This window comes from Conger conger, chromosome 19, assembly GCF_963514075.1.
Source record: "Conger conger chromosome 19, fConCon1.1, whole genome shotgun sequence".
Lineage (NCBI taxonomy): Eukaryota > Metazoa > Chordata > Actinopteri > Anguilliformes > Congridae > Conger > Conger conger.
The window spans coordinates 11,524,062-11,539,315 of NC_083778.1; the positions used below are offsets into that span (position 1 = coordinate 11,524,062).

Here is a 15,254-nt window from a genome sequence, read left to right on the forward strand (position 1 = left end):
AAAAAGTGTTTCCTGCTTTTGGAGCAGAGTTTATTCTTGTCCTTTCAGCTGGAACCACGCTCACACAATGAATACCAATTACCAAATGACAGTAACTCCTGTGCACATGCCATACTTGCTGATCCCTGGCCTATTTGGTGTTTGGTGTCTTGCATGGCAGCCAATCGCCGTTGGCGTGCGAGTTGGACAGCGCTTTGGATAAAGGCACGACATTAATGCCAACCATTTACCATTTACAATTCAGCAAGCCAGATAGGTCTGGGGAAAGTATACAGAAGAAGGCGGCCATTTTAAATAACTGCTGCATTGCTTTATTGCCCGTTAAATGTACACCCAACACTTTATATGCAATTGAGCTACATGAAGCGTTTACATTTCAGTCAACAACAGAAACAAGTTTAAAAATTAGGATTTTTTTGTACATATAATACATTTTCTTCACACATGTTAATAAATAATCATAGAAATCTGTCAAACAAGCCACACAGCTTCTAAACAGACCGTATTGAACCTGCGGGATCTTTTACACCTAGTCTCACAGTTCTTTAGACTCCTCTACACACACACACACACACACACACGCGCACACACACAAAAAAAACCTCACGGTGTTCGCAGCTAAAAACAAGATGGTGAGCGATGATGAAAGATGCACAGCGCGACAGCGTTTCCGTTTGGCTCAACCGGACGAAGATCCGCAGGCGCTGGAAAACAACGTATGTCCGGCTCAACTTCTGTTCGATGCATTTTAATGTTCGAATATCACATTTTAAAAAAAGGATTTACAAACAATAAAATAAAAAAACTCTTAAAAGGTTAAGGAGTGACGTGTAAACTGAGCAGAATCGACCAGGAGCTGGGGGGGGGGGGTTGGGGGTCCTGTGCCGTGGGTTGCAGTAGTGTTTGGCCGTCTGCTGTTTGCCACTGTGGCGCCCCCTAGTGGCAACAGGCCTGTCCTTCATGGCTCAACCCACAGACTCCCAAACAACAAATTCAAAGGAACATTCCGGAAGTGTTCTTTGCTGTACAACATTGCACGGGACACACCAATAGCCGCTTTCCTTCAGTCACATTTACCCTACAACAGGATCTTGTCACAGACTTCTGGTGTCCCCACCTACATAGGTCAAAAGCATCCAAGTTGTATGAGCAGGGGTGCAATTGATGCTAAAATCCTCCATAATGAAGTTCTTCTTGCGGTCAAAAAACCAACGCACTGGCACCCGGCGGACCCTGAACGTGCGTGCCTCGCACCAAGAGCGTGAGAGTTGACAGACCCCGCGCAAACGCCGTCAAATAATCTATCCAGCGACTCGTGGGAAACCATTTTCTAGAGTCGCTTTTGCAGTGCAAGACGAGATTCCGCCATTCGAGAACGGCCAGCAAGCAGTCCCCAACTTCCATCTGCCGTTTGGAGGAGTTGGGAGGAACGAACGACGTACGTTCTCCTCCGTCTCCGACGAGGGTTAGCGCAGTCCACTCGGGCACGAGCACAAAAAGGCCAGCTGCAGCTTTGTTTAAAAAAGGCTTAGTTTCCCACGGATAAACGGATAGGCCGAGTATCGCGTGACAGCACACCACCGGTCGTGTTGGACGGAGACGATTCTTCACGCTCGGTGCGTGACAAAGGCGATGACGAGGCCGACCTCGCCCTGCCAAGGGCCCTCGAGGTTTCAGACAGACGAGAGAGGAAAGGCTGTTAGTGGAGGGTCGTGTGGGGGGGGGGGGGGGGGTTGGGAGAAAGGACGGAGAACGTTCTGACCTATAACGTCTCGCGGTCGCCGCGCTCGGTTAAAGGCAGCGACGTCTTAATGGCGTCGTACGGTTCAAAACAAAGCCTCGCAGCTGGTCCTTACACTGTACGCGTCGGCAATGTTTCCTCAGCTGCAGTGTGACATTACAGTGTGTACGCCTTCCAGTTGTCTGACAGCCCAGAGCTCTTAAAGACGAATCCAAGCTCCAGTCTCCATGGAGAACCCTATTCCGTTAAGACCGCCGAACAATAGAAAAATCTTTCGAGCGGAAACTTGGCGAAGGGGGGCTCTTCTGCCAAAATGTAAATATTGTTCTTGGGAGAGCGCGGGTGGGGTGTGTTTGCCGCACACAGTGGCGATATGTAAACTGGGATTGCGTGAGGGCGAAAAGAAGGCTGATAGACTGAGAGCTAGGGCCATGGCCCTGAGGGAGGGAGGTGTGATGTCACGTGGGTGGGAGCGGGGGGGGGGGGGCTGATGTGCACCCCCCTCAGGCGAGCCGGGACCCGTCAGCGAACCGGGACCCCTTCAGGCCCAGTTGAGGTTGAAGCCCTTGGACAGCATGACGGCCTCCAGGTCCCGGTCCTCCTCCTTCTCCCTCAGACGCTGCTCCTCCAGGAGGGCCACCAGGGAGTCGCGCTGCTCCACCACCTCCAGCATCTCGTTCAGGATGTGCCTCTCCTCCGACAGCTCGGCGTCCGACTTCAGCTGGTCTGAGGGGGGGGAGACAGGCACGGACACGGTCAGGTTATCCCCAGAACCCCGGGCCGACTAGACCCTTTCAGGCGCGGGGAACATTCTAATGCTGATGCGACAACCTCAACAGGTAACTGAACTGTGTTCTAGAACTTTCTCATTGAATTTCAAAGAAGAGAAAAACAAACATTTAAAACATTTTTAAAGAGCCGTGACTTTGAGACGCTACGAAAGTAGGCTCGACGAGGTGGACGCGTCGTGGGGTGATGACCTCACCGTCCACTGCCATGCGCTCCCTCAGGTCCTGCTGCAGCCGGCTCTGCCTGTCCTCCAGCTCCAGCTCACGAGCGCTGCGGGGGGGAGAGGAGACCGTTCCGTCCGTCAGCACGCACGTCCGTACTTCTGTCTAACCAGGGTCTGGGTCAAAGTGACCAGTCGACCCCTCGTACAGCGTTTCCTAGTCCTCCTCACGGAAGCCCACACAGGGAGGGCGAATTCTTGCAAATTCTGAATCTCCCCTTCCCTGACCGTGTGGGTCACTATACACCTCCCCTGCCAGCGAATCAGCACTATGATCAGAAAGCAAATGCGAGATTAGAATGTTCTCAACTGAACATTCTAAGCTGAGGTCACAATCACAACTGGTGACTGAAGACACTTCTAGAACACGGACACGGAATTTTGACAGAACATTCTAACCGTTCCTTAGAGCGGCTTAACTGGATTAGTGGCATAGCATCCTGTAGCCCACCACAACTCATAGAGATGCTATTTGGATGCAGCAGTCAAACGCAGGCCAAGGAGGACTTACAATATCATGAGCTCGGACTCGTAGCGCACCAGGGCGTTCTTCTCCTGCACCAGCTTGAACCACTCCTGCATGAGCTTCGGATCATCTTTTTTCCCCATTCCTGAAAGAAGGGAGTGGAGTGTGAGAGAGCAGAGAGAGACGCACACAGACACACACACACACACACCAGAAAGCGCAAACACACACACACACACACACACACACACGCTGGCACACGCAGTGCAATGAGAGCCAAGCCAGGCTGTTTGTTCACGGGTAACAGTTTACAGAGAGAAAAATTCAATTCAATCCTGCTGCCAATTTAAAAAAAAAAATATAACCGCTATTATTATGAGCGATGTCCAGTATCTGCCCATCCGGGTTATGTACCGATTGGTGGCCTTGGCTCCATACGGACTCCTGTGAACAAGCAGACGATGTATAGAGGTACGGCAGGGACCACAAGCCAGCGATTGGGGGCCGGGGGCTTGTTCCGGATGAGCCAACAGAAGGGGGCGTGCAGATATATTTGTACGCCGCTTCCGGTATGCGCGGCAAAAGGTTCAGACCCCCCCCCGCCCCCCTCCCCCCCCCACCCTTTTTCCCAACAGTCCCACATTCAGACAGTTTTCACCCACAGATCCATAGCAACGCAAAAAATTTAAACCGCATCTACACGGAGGTCACCAGCACTGAATCCTGCAGAGGGTTTGGGGGTGGGGGGTGGGGTTTGCAGTGCAGGTTAACTCTGGCTTAGATGGCTGAGGGACGTTAACGGTGCAACTTACGGAAAAAGGACTTTGACACCGGGGACCACAGACTCGCATTCAGGTTTAAAAACAAAAACCAAAAATCTAAACCCTACTGGCATGCAGATGTGAAGTCACGACCAGCAGCACATCGCAGTCAACAGTTAGGGTCAACGCCTCCACAGTCAGTCCACTGTAAGTAGTAACAATGCATGCTCTTACAGCCCAGGGATGGGGGGAGGAAAGGAGGGGAACGGGGAGGAGAGGAGAGGAGAGGAAGGGAGGGGAGGGGAGGGGGAGAGGAGGGGAGGGGGAGAGGAGAGGAGAGGAGAGGAGGGGGAGAGGTCCGCTACCCATCCCCTTGGTCTGTGGAACCCGAGTGAAGCCAAGCGCTTTGAATGGTGCGCCGGTGGGGGCCAGAGATGTTTCGGGGGGTGGGGGAAATGTGACGTTTCTCATGAGCGCAACGTACTTAACTGGAGGAGGGGAGGCTCTTGCAAAACGAAAAGGAAGAATACAGTACACACGTAAATAGAGTGGACGTGGTCACTGGCGCTGGCTCTCGCTGTTTACAGACAGGAGGGTGGGGTGGGGGATGGGGGGGGAGAGGCGGGAGGGAGGGAGGGAGGGAGGATTAGGGAGGACACAGAGGGTGAAAACAAAGCCACAGTTTCCTCAGAGCAGGGAGTGAAGCCAGGGTTCGGGGGGAGAGGGGTGGGGGGTGGGTTCTCACTAACTTAGCCGGCACTGTCCGTGTCCCTTTCCAACCCCTGACCCGTTCCCCCGAGCCCCCCGAAAACACAGAAGAGAGAGAGACACAAGTTAGACACACGGCACCACAGGCAGGTTTCTGCAAACAGACAGGGAAAGAGATAAACGAACAAAAACAGGTCTCCTGCTACATTTCTGAGGTCCGGCCTGACGCAGACAGGACGTTGAGAGAGGCGACGTGGCACTAGGGCGCATCCGTGATGCCGACCGACTCTTGAAGCGTCTTGTGACTTCTCTACCCTGAGCCGAATGACACTGCGCTGCTACCGCGCAGCTTTAGCCTAGCCTGCGCTAGCGCACAGAGCACCCGGACACAGGTACTCTCGTCTATTCACCAACACCACCCCGTGCACGCTCACACACCAAAAAACAAACCAGCTTCTAAACCGGTGTTAGAACGTGCTGCTTTCAGCCGGTCAACGCGGGGCATGCACCTGAACTCCAGTCCCAACGCGGCCCATGCTGTTATTTAAATCCACACTTCAGCAGAGTAGCTTCCCCCTGCGCTTCAGCTACCAGTAGGAGTGAGGCGCACTGTTCTACATCTCAATTAACACTCAAACGATGCTCATGGACTATATCATTTAGGAGTATATGCATATGTTTTCATTGTGGGCTCTTAACTGAGCTAAAAGGAAGCTTATGTAAGTTAACTACAAGTATGTGATTTCCCATTTACAGGTAATCTGACTCACCCAAGAGTTTGCTCTAGGATAGTTCTTTAGAAATATATCTTGAAAATAGAAAAGCATTTTTTGACTTTTGTAGACTCAATAATACAACAAATACTACACTGGCAACACCGCTAAACATGGAGTTGATACACATAGGAAGCTGCACTGACAGGTTGCCAAGCTTTCTCATAAAACAACCATCTTAGAATGGATGCTTGCGTTTTAAATACCTTGAGTTCCACAAAGTAAGCATGTTTGGTAAACCTGTCAAGATATGGCAGTAGACTGCGGACTAGCTCCTCTGGAACTCTGTTCTCTCCGACATGTATAGGATATAAATGCGACTGTGCTGCTTGACTGTGCTATGGGATTGTGCTGCTCGACTATGCTGCTTGACTATGCTCTGGGACTGTGCTGTGTGACTGTGCTGCCTGACTATGCTATAGGGCTGTGCTTGCTTGACTATGCTGCATGACTGTGCTCTGGGACTGTGCTGCATGACTGTGCTATAGGACTTTGCTGCATGACTATGCTCTGGGACTGTGCTGCTTGACTGTGCTGGGTGACTGTGCTGCGTGACTGTGCTATGGGACTGTGCTGCTTGACTGTGCTATGGGACTGTGCTGCTTGACTGTGCTGGGTGACTATACTGCGTGACTGTGCTATGGGACTGTGCTGCTTGACAGTGCTATGGGACTGTGCTGCTTGACTGTGCTACGGGATTGTGCTATGGAAATGTGCGTGTGACTTTCCTGCTCGACTGGAGGACGGACACTTCCTGGGGGGGAACCTACTGAGCCTGTTCACACACGGAGTGAGAGCAGCCCCCCGGGGGGGGGGGGGGCTGGGGGGGGGCTCTAGTCAGTTGCCGTGGTAACCCCTCTGCAGCCAATGGCGGGGGGCGGCGAGGTTACATTACCTTCAGGCGAACAGCAAGGGCAGAAGGACAACGGTCTGCGGCGAGGGGTCCCCACATTGGGCTCAACTTCCACAACACGGGGAAGGGGGGAGTGTGGAGGAGGAGGAGAGAGCAGAGGAGTGCCACAGACACAGAGAAAGAGTGCGTGAAGGGGGGACACAGAGCGAGAGAGGGGAGGAGAAGAGAGAAGAGGGGAGGAGAAAAATGAAAAACAAAGCAGAGAATATCAAAAGGAGGGAGAGGGGAAATCCGGGCGGCTGGAGAGAGAGGGATGGACAGACTGCTGTGCAGAGAAAAGAGGAGTGTAAAAATACAAAGGGCTTGAGAAGAGGGACAAAAATGGCGGACGGCGTTCTCTGTTCACCTCTTTCCGTCGCACGGACGTCCACCTCTCGTGTGCGAGAAAAGCCTATCCCCCGCTTTTACAACACGGTCCGGGGCAGAAGGGACGTGTGACACGGACGGACTCGCACAAATTTAGGCCTCAACCGCCATTTTAAAAAATACAATTCGCTTCTGCAGTTTGAAATGATTACGGTTTTAAAATATGCCTGAGGGAGGACACATCCAGATGTTCCCCTTTCTGTTTAAAGGAGTATAATTACGCAACTGCTGAAGAGAGCCGTCAGCATAACAAAAACACTATTTAAACTCACTCCCCCTGCTGTTTAATTCATTCCGGTCTTTGAAGTGTAAATTCGTAACTGAAAAGAGAGAGGAAACAAGATACAAAGAACCAGATTCACTAATTAGGTCAAACAAAGACGGAAAGGGGACTAGAAAGGTGGCATTAAATAGATTGACACGTCTAAACTTGTAGTACTTGGGAGTAATTAATACAAAAGTATAAAAAATAAAAATAAAAACAGGACAAGAAAAAATAAAAATCCAGACCTCCAAATTCAGGTAGTGTGGAATGATGGGTAAAGGAAAACAAAGAAAACAAAGGAACCTGGAGAGGTAAAGCAACAAGAGTTTCTGAAAGAAAGGTGTTCAAAAACACAGATACAGACAGGAAACGGACGGCATGTTCTGCGGTCTAGGTGAAAGAGTTGGGAGAGTGGGATGCTGGGTAATCGCAACAAGGGACTATCACAGAGTGGGGGGTGGTGGTGGAGGTGGTGGTAGGGTGGGGCGGAGTACCCGTGGGAACAGGACACGGTGTGTGACCGGGCCGCATTCCACCATGGCCCGAATGTCAACGGTTCACAGAGGTTGTGATGAACGGGCGTTGAGAATATCGCACTCAGAGAATCAGCGGCTGGTGTCAATGGAGAACAAGGGCCTTATTCCGCTGCAGTGTGGAGTGGTTTGGTAGTGATGGGGTGTCACATGACCGAAGAAGATTTTGATGGCTTTTAACCCATGATGCTATGAGAGCTCTTCTTCGTAAGCCATCTTCAAGAGCATGGATGCCATGTAAGATGGTATTAAATGGGTTGCTTGGTATAAATGTATTTGACCTTTAAACCAGTTGACTTTACCAAGACAGCAAACAAGTTCATACTGCTAGTAGCGATAGCTACCGAGATGATCCAGTGACAAAATCATATAACTTATGACAAAAATAATAAATCGACATTTTTTAAGGTTCCCAGCTCGAATACCATGATGCGTTCATGAAGGCCGTTTCATATGGTCTATAAAAAAGACACACAAAAATAAGACTTGGATGAAGCCTTGCCCAGCTGATGTCACAAAATGGCGGTCCCACTGCACTGCTTCATAAGACTGCGCTCTGCTGCACACTCAATGGTGTAATGCCCTGCTCAGTACAACTCTGGTTGACCCCTGACCCTAGCAGCCAAGGGCCCCACTTTCTAACCCCTGCTACTTACTCCACTTGACAAACGTCTTTAGCTCCTTATCTGTCCCTTTCACTCTTAACCGTATGACGACCGATGAACTCGCATTCACTCCACTAAAGGCTAATTAGACCAAGGCTTTCAGTGTCTGAGCTGCACGCTTGTTTGAGGTAATTACAATCCACACAGAACCACAAATGTGCTGGCTCGTAACGGACTGTGACAAGCAGCACACTGAAACTCGATTCGTTTTGTTTTCTCTTCTACACGGTCGCGTTCCACCGCCCAGGACCCCCCCCCCCCCCGAACTCGTCGACCAAGGAGAGACAGCACAGCACACAGACACACACACAGACACACACTCACCGTGACATCGCATAACCCATCAACCCCCCCCCCCCCACCACCACCCCCACAGGCCTGCACAGGCCACAGTTTCACAAGAACAAAAAAATGACTCAGACAGAGGCGGGGAGGGGGTTGGACAGTGAGCTCCACGCCCGAACACAGACCAGACACGGGTTTTAATGCAACTGAGCAGGTATGGGGGAAAACCAGGAGTCAGTGCTGGGATTAGAGGGCACGTCACAGCGGACAGCTAAAGGACAGGTGGGACAGGGAGCAGTTCAGAAGTACCACTTTCCAGTTTGTTTGACGTGGGCCTTATCATAGATACGGCACCATTCACTCAGCCAGCCGAACATATACACGTCTGGGTTGACAGACACTTGCAGACGCTTGCCTAATATCACGTCAACTGCTTTTGTATTCATTTCTTCCCATCATTATTTATTAATTAATCTAAAATTAATTAATCTATCCATTACACTTTAAAAATCCCTAAAATTCACCTAAATGTTACCAAATATATTGGTAAGCTATCAACGTAGTTCTATTACCAAACTGCTATCGCAGTTTGTACAAAAAAAAAACCCTCCCCCAAAAAACCATGCAACTAAGAAAGTAAATAAGAATCATTTTTGCAATTCGTAATAAGGCAGCGAAACGACTTTGTGTATTGCAGGCAAACTTAAAATAAAAATAGGAAGGATTTCGGTTATGAATGCAAGACCAGGTGCCGAGACAAGCCGTTGGCTGCCAGCCTGCGACGCGATTGGCTGAACTGGAAAGGGTTGGGGTAGCGGTACCAGAGCAAAGGCAAGTCAGTATAGTACAGACAGGAAGACAGGTCTCATGAGGGGGAGGGGGAAGACAGGGGGTGGGGTCAGGGGTCAGAGGGGCGGGATTAGTTGTTAGTTAGTTTGGAGTGACAGGTTTGAAATACATACCGCCCAGATGCAAGTCCAGGATATCACTGTAATTAGACTCTCCCCAATAGTCTACAATAAGGATATATTAGAGAGAGTTATTTACACACAGCTCTCACTGGGTAAAATCATTTCCAAGTCAAGCATGCCTATGTGCATGTACACACACACACATACGTACACACACGTGCACGCAGGCGCACACACACACAACGGGGCTAGGGGTTCGTTCCATCTCAATTCAGGAAATAAACTGAAATTCAATTAATGGGAAAAAATCCTCAAAGGACATTTTTCCGATGAAAAAAAATTGGATTTCAATCAATTCCCAAAAGTGAAATGAAACCGAAATGGAAAACGAACCCAACTTGGACGTAAACACATACATACACCAAAATATTATGCAAAACCCCACAAAAAGTACACTTGGTGAACAAACAGACGCACAGTCAAGCATATGCAGTAACAGACAGCGCGTGTTCATGGAATCTCCAGCTGACAGGATGTGCACATAGATTTGCTGTGCGGTCTTGTGTGAGGCTAACGCTACAGCGCTGCATATTTCCAGGGAGACCTCGAACCGTGACACAAACCACTCTGCATGGCTGCTAAGGACACTAGACAATGGTCTGTGCTCTCTCTTACAGATGCTACTATTCTACACTGGTTTAAAATGATGGTAATGTTGCAATTCAGTGTTGGGATTCAGTGTTGGGATTCATTGCTGCGATTCCGTGCTGCAATTCAGTATTCTTGTTCAGTGCCATGATTCACTGTTGTGATTCAGTATTGTGAATCATTAAAGAAACAGAATGTCAACAGCAAGAGAAATACCACAGGCTCAGTTGGGCAGAAAACACTACGTGTGTCCGTGTGAATCAAGAGTTTTGATTCAGTGAAAAAGGTCTGTGCAGTGAGCTCAGTTGTAATAATGGTAGAAAGCAAAGCTAACTGCCTAATGAAAGAACACATGCAAAAAAAAAGAGAAAAACTGTAGTTTAATAAGCCCAGCCGCCCTTTGTGAAATACTAGCGCAGATGTCATATTAATGGCATATCCAACTATACATACTTTCCACCTACACCCTAGAAATTATTGGTAGTAATAATTGAAAAAACAAAAAAAACTGAAAACTATTCCTTCAGAGGTGTTATCTAACTCTCTATGGAAATTCTATGTGAAAGCTTATCTCTTGTCCGATCCACTGGAGCAAGTACACGTCAGAACTGGGCCAAATAAATAATTGTTTTGGATTCAAATACATCACTACGCTTTACTGAACTGTACTGGTGGATGAAACACTCTCTCAAAAAGTGCAAACCCCCCCCCCGCCTTCTGGTCCTCTTGGTCGGCTCAGGCAAGATCAAATCGAGCACAGAAAAGCGTTTTGAATCCAAAACCATCACGTAACCGACCCAGGTCAGGTACGGATCTCCCTCCGGTGTTCGGGCGGGCTTGTGTTCTGGACCCGCTGGGGGCCGGGGGCGCACGCAAATCTATGTTAGAGCACACGACCCCCCAGGCAGTGGCATGCAGGCGTGTTGGGGGGGGGGGTTTTTCGACAGGACGACACGGAGACGAGGACCACGCCGGAATGGGAGTCACGGTCACGGTGTCACCACAGATGGCACAGACACGGTCACGCTCGCACTGCGGTCGACTCCAAGTACCTGAGCGTCTCTTAAGCTGTTTGGGACTAATGTGAGTGCCTTTATGCGATCCTTTAAGAGAATAACATAGGAGGAGGTTAAAAATGACGTCAAGTGAAATGTGCTGCCCAGACAGGGTAGTGTGAATCAGCAGGCTCATGGATGGAGGAAATGGGAGTCGAATCTGTGAAACTGCGGTTTAGGAGTTTACAAATTAAGTACGACAAAGGCCAGGAAGATTAACAAGTTTTCTAATGTGTCCATTACTATAAGCACCTTTGCCACCCTAACTGGTTTAATCGAGGGCCAAAAAGCAATGTTTGCATGAGGGAATGCTAAACAGAAAAAAAGGACATTTGGCAATTTCCTAGTGTCTTAGTTGTTTCTTAAAAATAGAAAATGCACAACAAAAAAAGGTTTTAAGTCAAGCTTTTTAAATGATTCGCACCAACCGCATGATATGACTCCAAGATAAACACAAACAGAAAGGGGTTTGGGTTTTCAAATGAGCATCAACTTTGATAATGAAGAAAAAGGAAAAGTTAAATCATATATTTCCGAGACAAGGGAATTTTAGGCATTTCCAAACTCAACAGAAACTGCTAGGTCCCCATAAGGCAAAAAAAATTCAGCATACAGCATACAGCATAAATGAGTGGCACTGCTTTGCAAATCTTTGCCTTGCTGAAGCTATGCTTTCTTGATGCAGTGGACAGTGTCTGTGATAGTCCCTTGTCCAAGTTGGAGTTTGCAGAGTTCATGCTAGATTGTGAAGGCATCCTTGTAAATGTAGACAGCACAGCTCTAAAGGCCTGCTGTACTGCCAACAGTCACTGGCTATGTGCATTTTGGCAAGTGCATTCGGTAAAATATTATTCCTACAATGTTGCTGTTACACTGTAGTTGCTGAAAACAGTCGATCTCACTGAATCAATTTGAATGCAATCAGAGTTACCTGTGACTATTACAGGCAAAAGAGTGCCTACATGACGATTATGGACAAACTGTCAAAACAAAATGGCTATGATGATTTGATCTATTATTGGTAAAATTGAACAAAATGTTTCCTCAACTATACATCTCCATGTGACATGCACATTGACAAATATAATCCCTAAGTCTCATGTATTTTTATACTACTCCTAATGTACAAGACATTTTCAGAGAAACATACAAGGTCTATGCTAGGGATGTTAATCATTGATTGAATCCAATACTGCCTGTTTGAAATAGCTGCCAAAAGGTCAACGATGGTGATATAAAAGCTACAAGTGAAGATTTGAATCTGTGTGTAACACACGTCTCCAAACTCTTTCTCCCACCGTGATGTGAATAGTTTTTTTTAAACCCGGAGACCCACACGAGGGTGAAGTGTGTCCTGAATGTGCTGTGTGTGTGGGGGGTAGCAGGCCACGCCCTGCCCAGTGAGTGACAGCTACCTGCTTCCCCACGCAGGGCCTTCTCCACGGCCACGCCCCTCTCCTCTAGCTGCCTCTGCTTCTCCTCCACCTGCTCCAACTGCCGCTGGATTATCTGAGGGGCCGAGACACACACACTTTAACCATACATCACACACACACACATACACACACGTTAACCATACATCACACACACACACATACACACGTTAACCATACATCACACACACACATACACACACGTTAACCATGCACACACACACACTAAGCGTACACCATACACCATACACACACACACACACACACACACGTTAACCATACATCACACACACACACACACGTTAACCATACATCACACACACACACACACACACACATTAACCAGACATCACACACACACATACACACGTTAACCATACATCACACACACACATACACACGTTAACCATACATCACACACACACACACACACACACACATTAACCCTACATCACACACACACTAACCGTTCACCATACACCACACACACACACACATACATACACACGTTAACCATACATCAAACACACACTAACCGTACACCATACACACATATATACACACGTTAACCATACATCACATACACACTAACCGTACACCAAGTAAAAGTAAAATGTATTTTGGTCAAAAGACCAAGTCAACAAAATGAATGATCAGTGTCAAAATCAACACTGACACAGACAGAGACACACACACACACATACACACAGACAGTTACACACACCAACACAGGTCCAGACGCTCATAGACTTCCGGACCGCACATCAGATAGCACAGTTCAGCACAACAGGAGGCACTGCGAGCTTGACGACCAAAAGACAAGGCGTGTAAAAACCAATACGCCCGTTACTCACCTGGGCTCTGTGCAATCTCTTCAGCTCCTCCTGCTTGGCCTGTCGGCGCGCAGCTTTCTGAACTTTCCGAGTCAGCTTGGCGTTCAGCTCCTCCTCCGTGTAAGCTTTCTGAAACCACGGTTACAATAAAAAAACGTAAGGGAAACGTAGGACTGCGAGGCATCCTTCGCAACTGCCCGTGCCATTAGCACACCGGCACGTTATCTCCCAGGCTTGGCGAAGGGCAACCAGCCTCTGCCGCCCTGTTTTCTCTGAGGTAGGGAAACAGGAGAAGAAGACAGGATGAGGAAGAAGAAGGAAGAGGAGGAGGAGGAGGAGGAGGAGGAGAGCGAGACCTATCGGCGAACATCAGGAGAGACGTGATTCACATCAACGGGCTTCTAACTCTAACACACAGTCCAAACACACTACGGGATGATAGGGAGAAGATCTGGAATCGAACAAAACTTTAATTAATTTGGAATGGATGATGAATGAAAGAACCAGACTCAAGCTCCTTTAACATCACAGTGGCCAAAAGAACGCGTTACCCTGAAAAGCACTGAGATAAAAGGGTACGTTCTGAGGAAAAAGTACTGGGGACTAATGTTCACTAGCAGAGGAAGTGTGTATTTTAAACGTGGAATAACAATGCCCGACGTCATCAGGCCAAGGGGTAGGTGACAGGGGCAAAGAGGTGCTATCTGGGTAATCTAATTTATGGCCTGTCCTACCAAACACACGGTAGGCTACACCCTCCAGGCGCAGTGCTAAAACACGCACTCACATGCCATCACAGTACGTGTCTGAACAGCGTTTGTGCGAGCACACCACAGAAATAAGTAAATGCTGCGTTTTCCACCGCTGTGTTATGTGGGGGACTATGTTTGCGGTTTAAATACTTGGCTGCTATTTTAAACTGCCTGAAGATGCACCGCATGACAGTGCACTTTCTCCGTAGCTACAGAGCAGCTACTGTTATCAGCTCACTGTACCAATTGTATCATTTTATTACAGCGTAATGACATGCGGTAGCATAAAATTACCAGGGTTTCCACCCTAGTTGCTGTTGTAATAATTATACAATTGGATTCACATTTATGCAAGTATTTGCCTGACACAGCAACTCCCTTTACCTTGTGCGAAATGTACAACAGAGAAGGCGGCACAGGAAATCGAGGCGCACAGTAAGAAAGGCCGGAATCGGGGATCCGCAGGGACCAATCACAGCTCTGCGCGAGCAAGGTCAACGCGGCGAAGGGCGTGCAAACTGGTCGCCGAAGGGAGACGGAGAGGCAGAGGACGGATGACCAGGTCTGAAAGGGGGGTGGGGTGGGGTGGGTGCCGTGGTATTAATGGCAGGTTCTCCACAGCCAGCTGCTGCACTTCAGCAGTGGGGAAACGCCGACAGAGATCAGTGATGTCTATGAGCATGGGAGACCTCAACTATGTTCTTCCAACAGTGGAGTGGCTTCACCAACCCTGGTTAGTGAGTGGACGTACAGCAGAAATCTATGGCCATACACTACAAACATACTCCCCTATCCCCCTTTTTTCTCTAAAACGGCGTGTTGAATCTATCAAGCCAATCACTGCTAACCAGCGCTGTATATGACAACTCGGATGAATTAGTCATATTACATTTACATTATTGGAATTTGACAGACGCTCTTATCCAGAGCGACGTGCAGTTGATTAGACTAAGCAGGAGACAATCCTCCCCTGGAGCAATGCAGGGTTAAGCGCCTTAGCACAAGGGCCCAACGGCTGTGTGGATCTTATAGTGGCTACACCGGGATCAGAACCACCGACCTTGCGTGTCCCAGTCATTTACCTTAACCACGACGCGACAGTCACAATTGAAGCTCACTGTAATCCAAACAGACTCG

The 15,254-nt window shown here is 48.6% G+C and overlaps 1 protein-coding gene across 1 annotated transcript in view; it reads right to left on the reverse strand.

Annotated features, from left to right (window-relative positions):
• Window positions 1-288: 288 nt before the first annotated feature.
• mical3a (microtubule associated monooxygenase, calponin and LIM domain containing 3a) overlaps window positions 289-15,254 on the reverse strand; it is a 100,907-nt gene continuing 85,941 nt past the window's right edge. The window contains exons 42-49 of the mRNA XM_061229844.1: window positions 13,387-13,494; window positions 12,515-12,608; window positions 11,097-11,147; window positions 9,448-9,498; window positions 6,354-6,419; window positions 3,262-3,361; window positions 2,727-2,800; window positions 289-2,467 (exon numbers count right to left, since the gene is read on the reverse strand). Coding sequence (XP_061085828.1) covers window positions 2,283-2,467; window positions 2,727-2,800; window positions 3,262-3,361; window positions 6,354-6,419; window positions 9,448-9,498; window positions 11,097-11,147; window positions 12,515-12,608; window positions 13,387-13,494 — 729 coding nt within the window. The 3' untranslated portion in view covers window positions 289-2,282. The remainder of the gene's footprint in view (window positions 2,468-2,726; window positions 2,801-3,261; window positions 3,362-6,353; window positions 6,420-9,447; window positions 9,499-11,096; window positions 11,148-12,514; window positions 12,609-13,386; window positions 13,495-15,254) is intronic.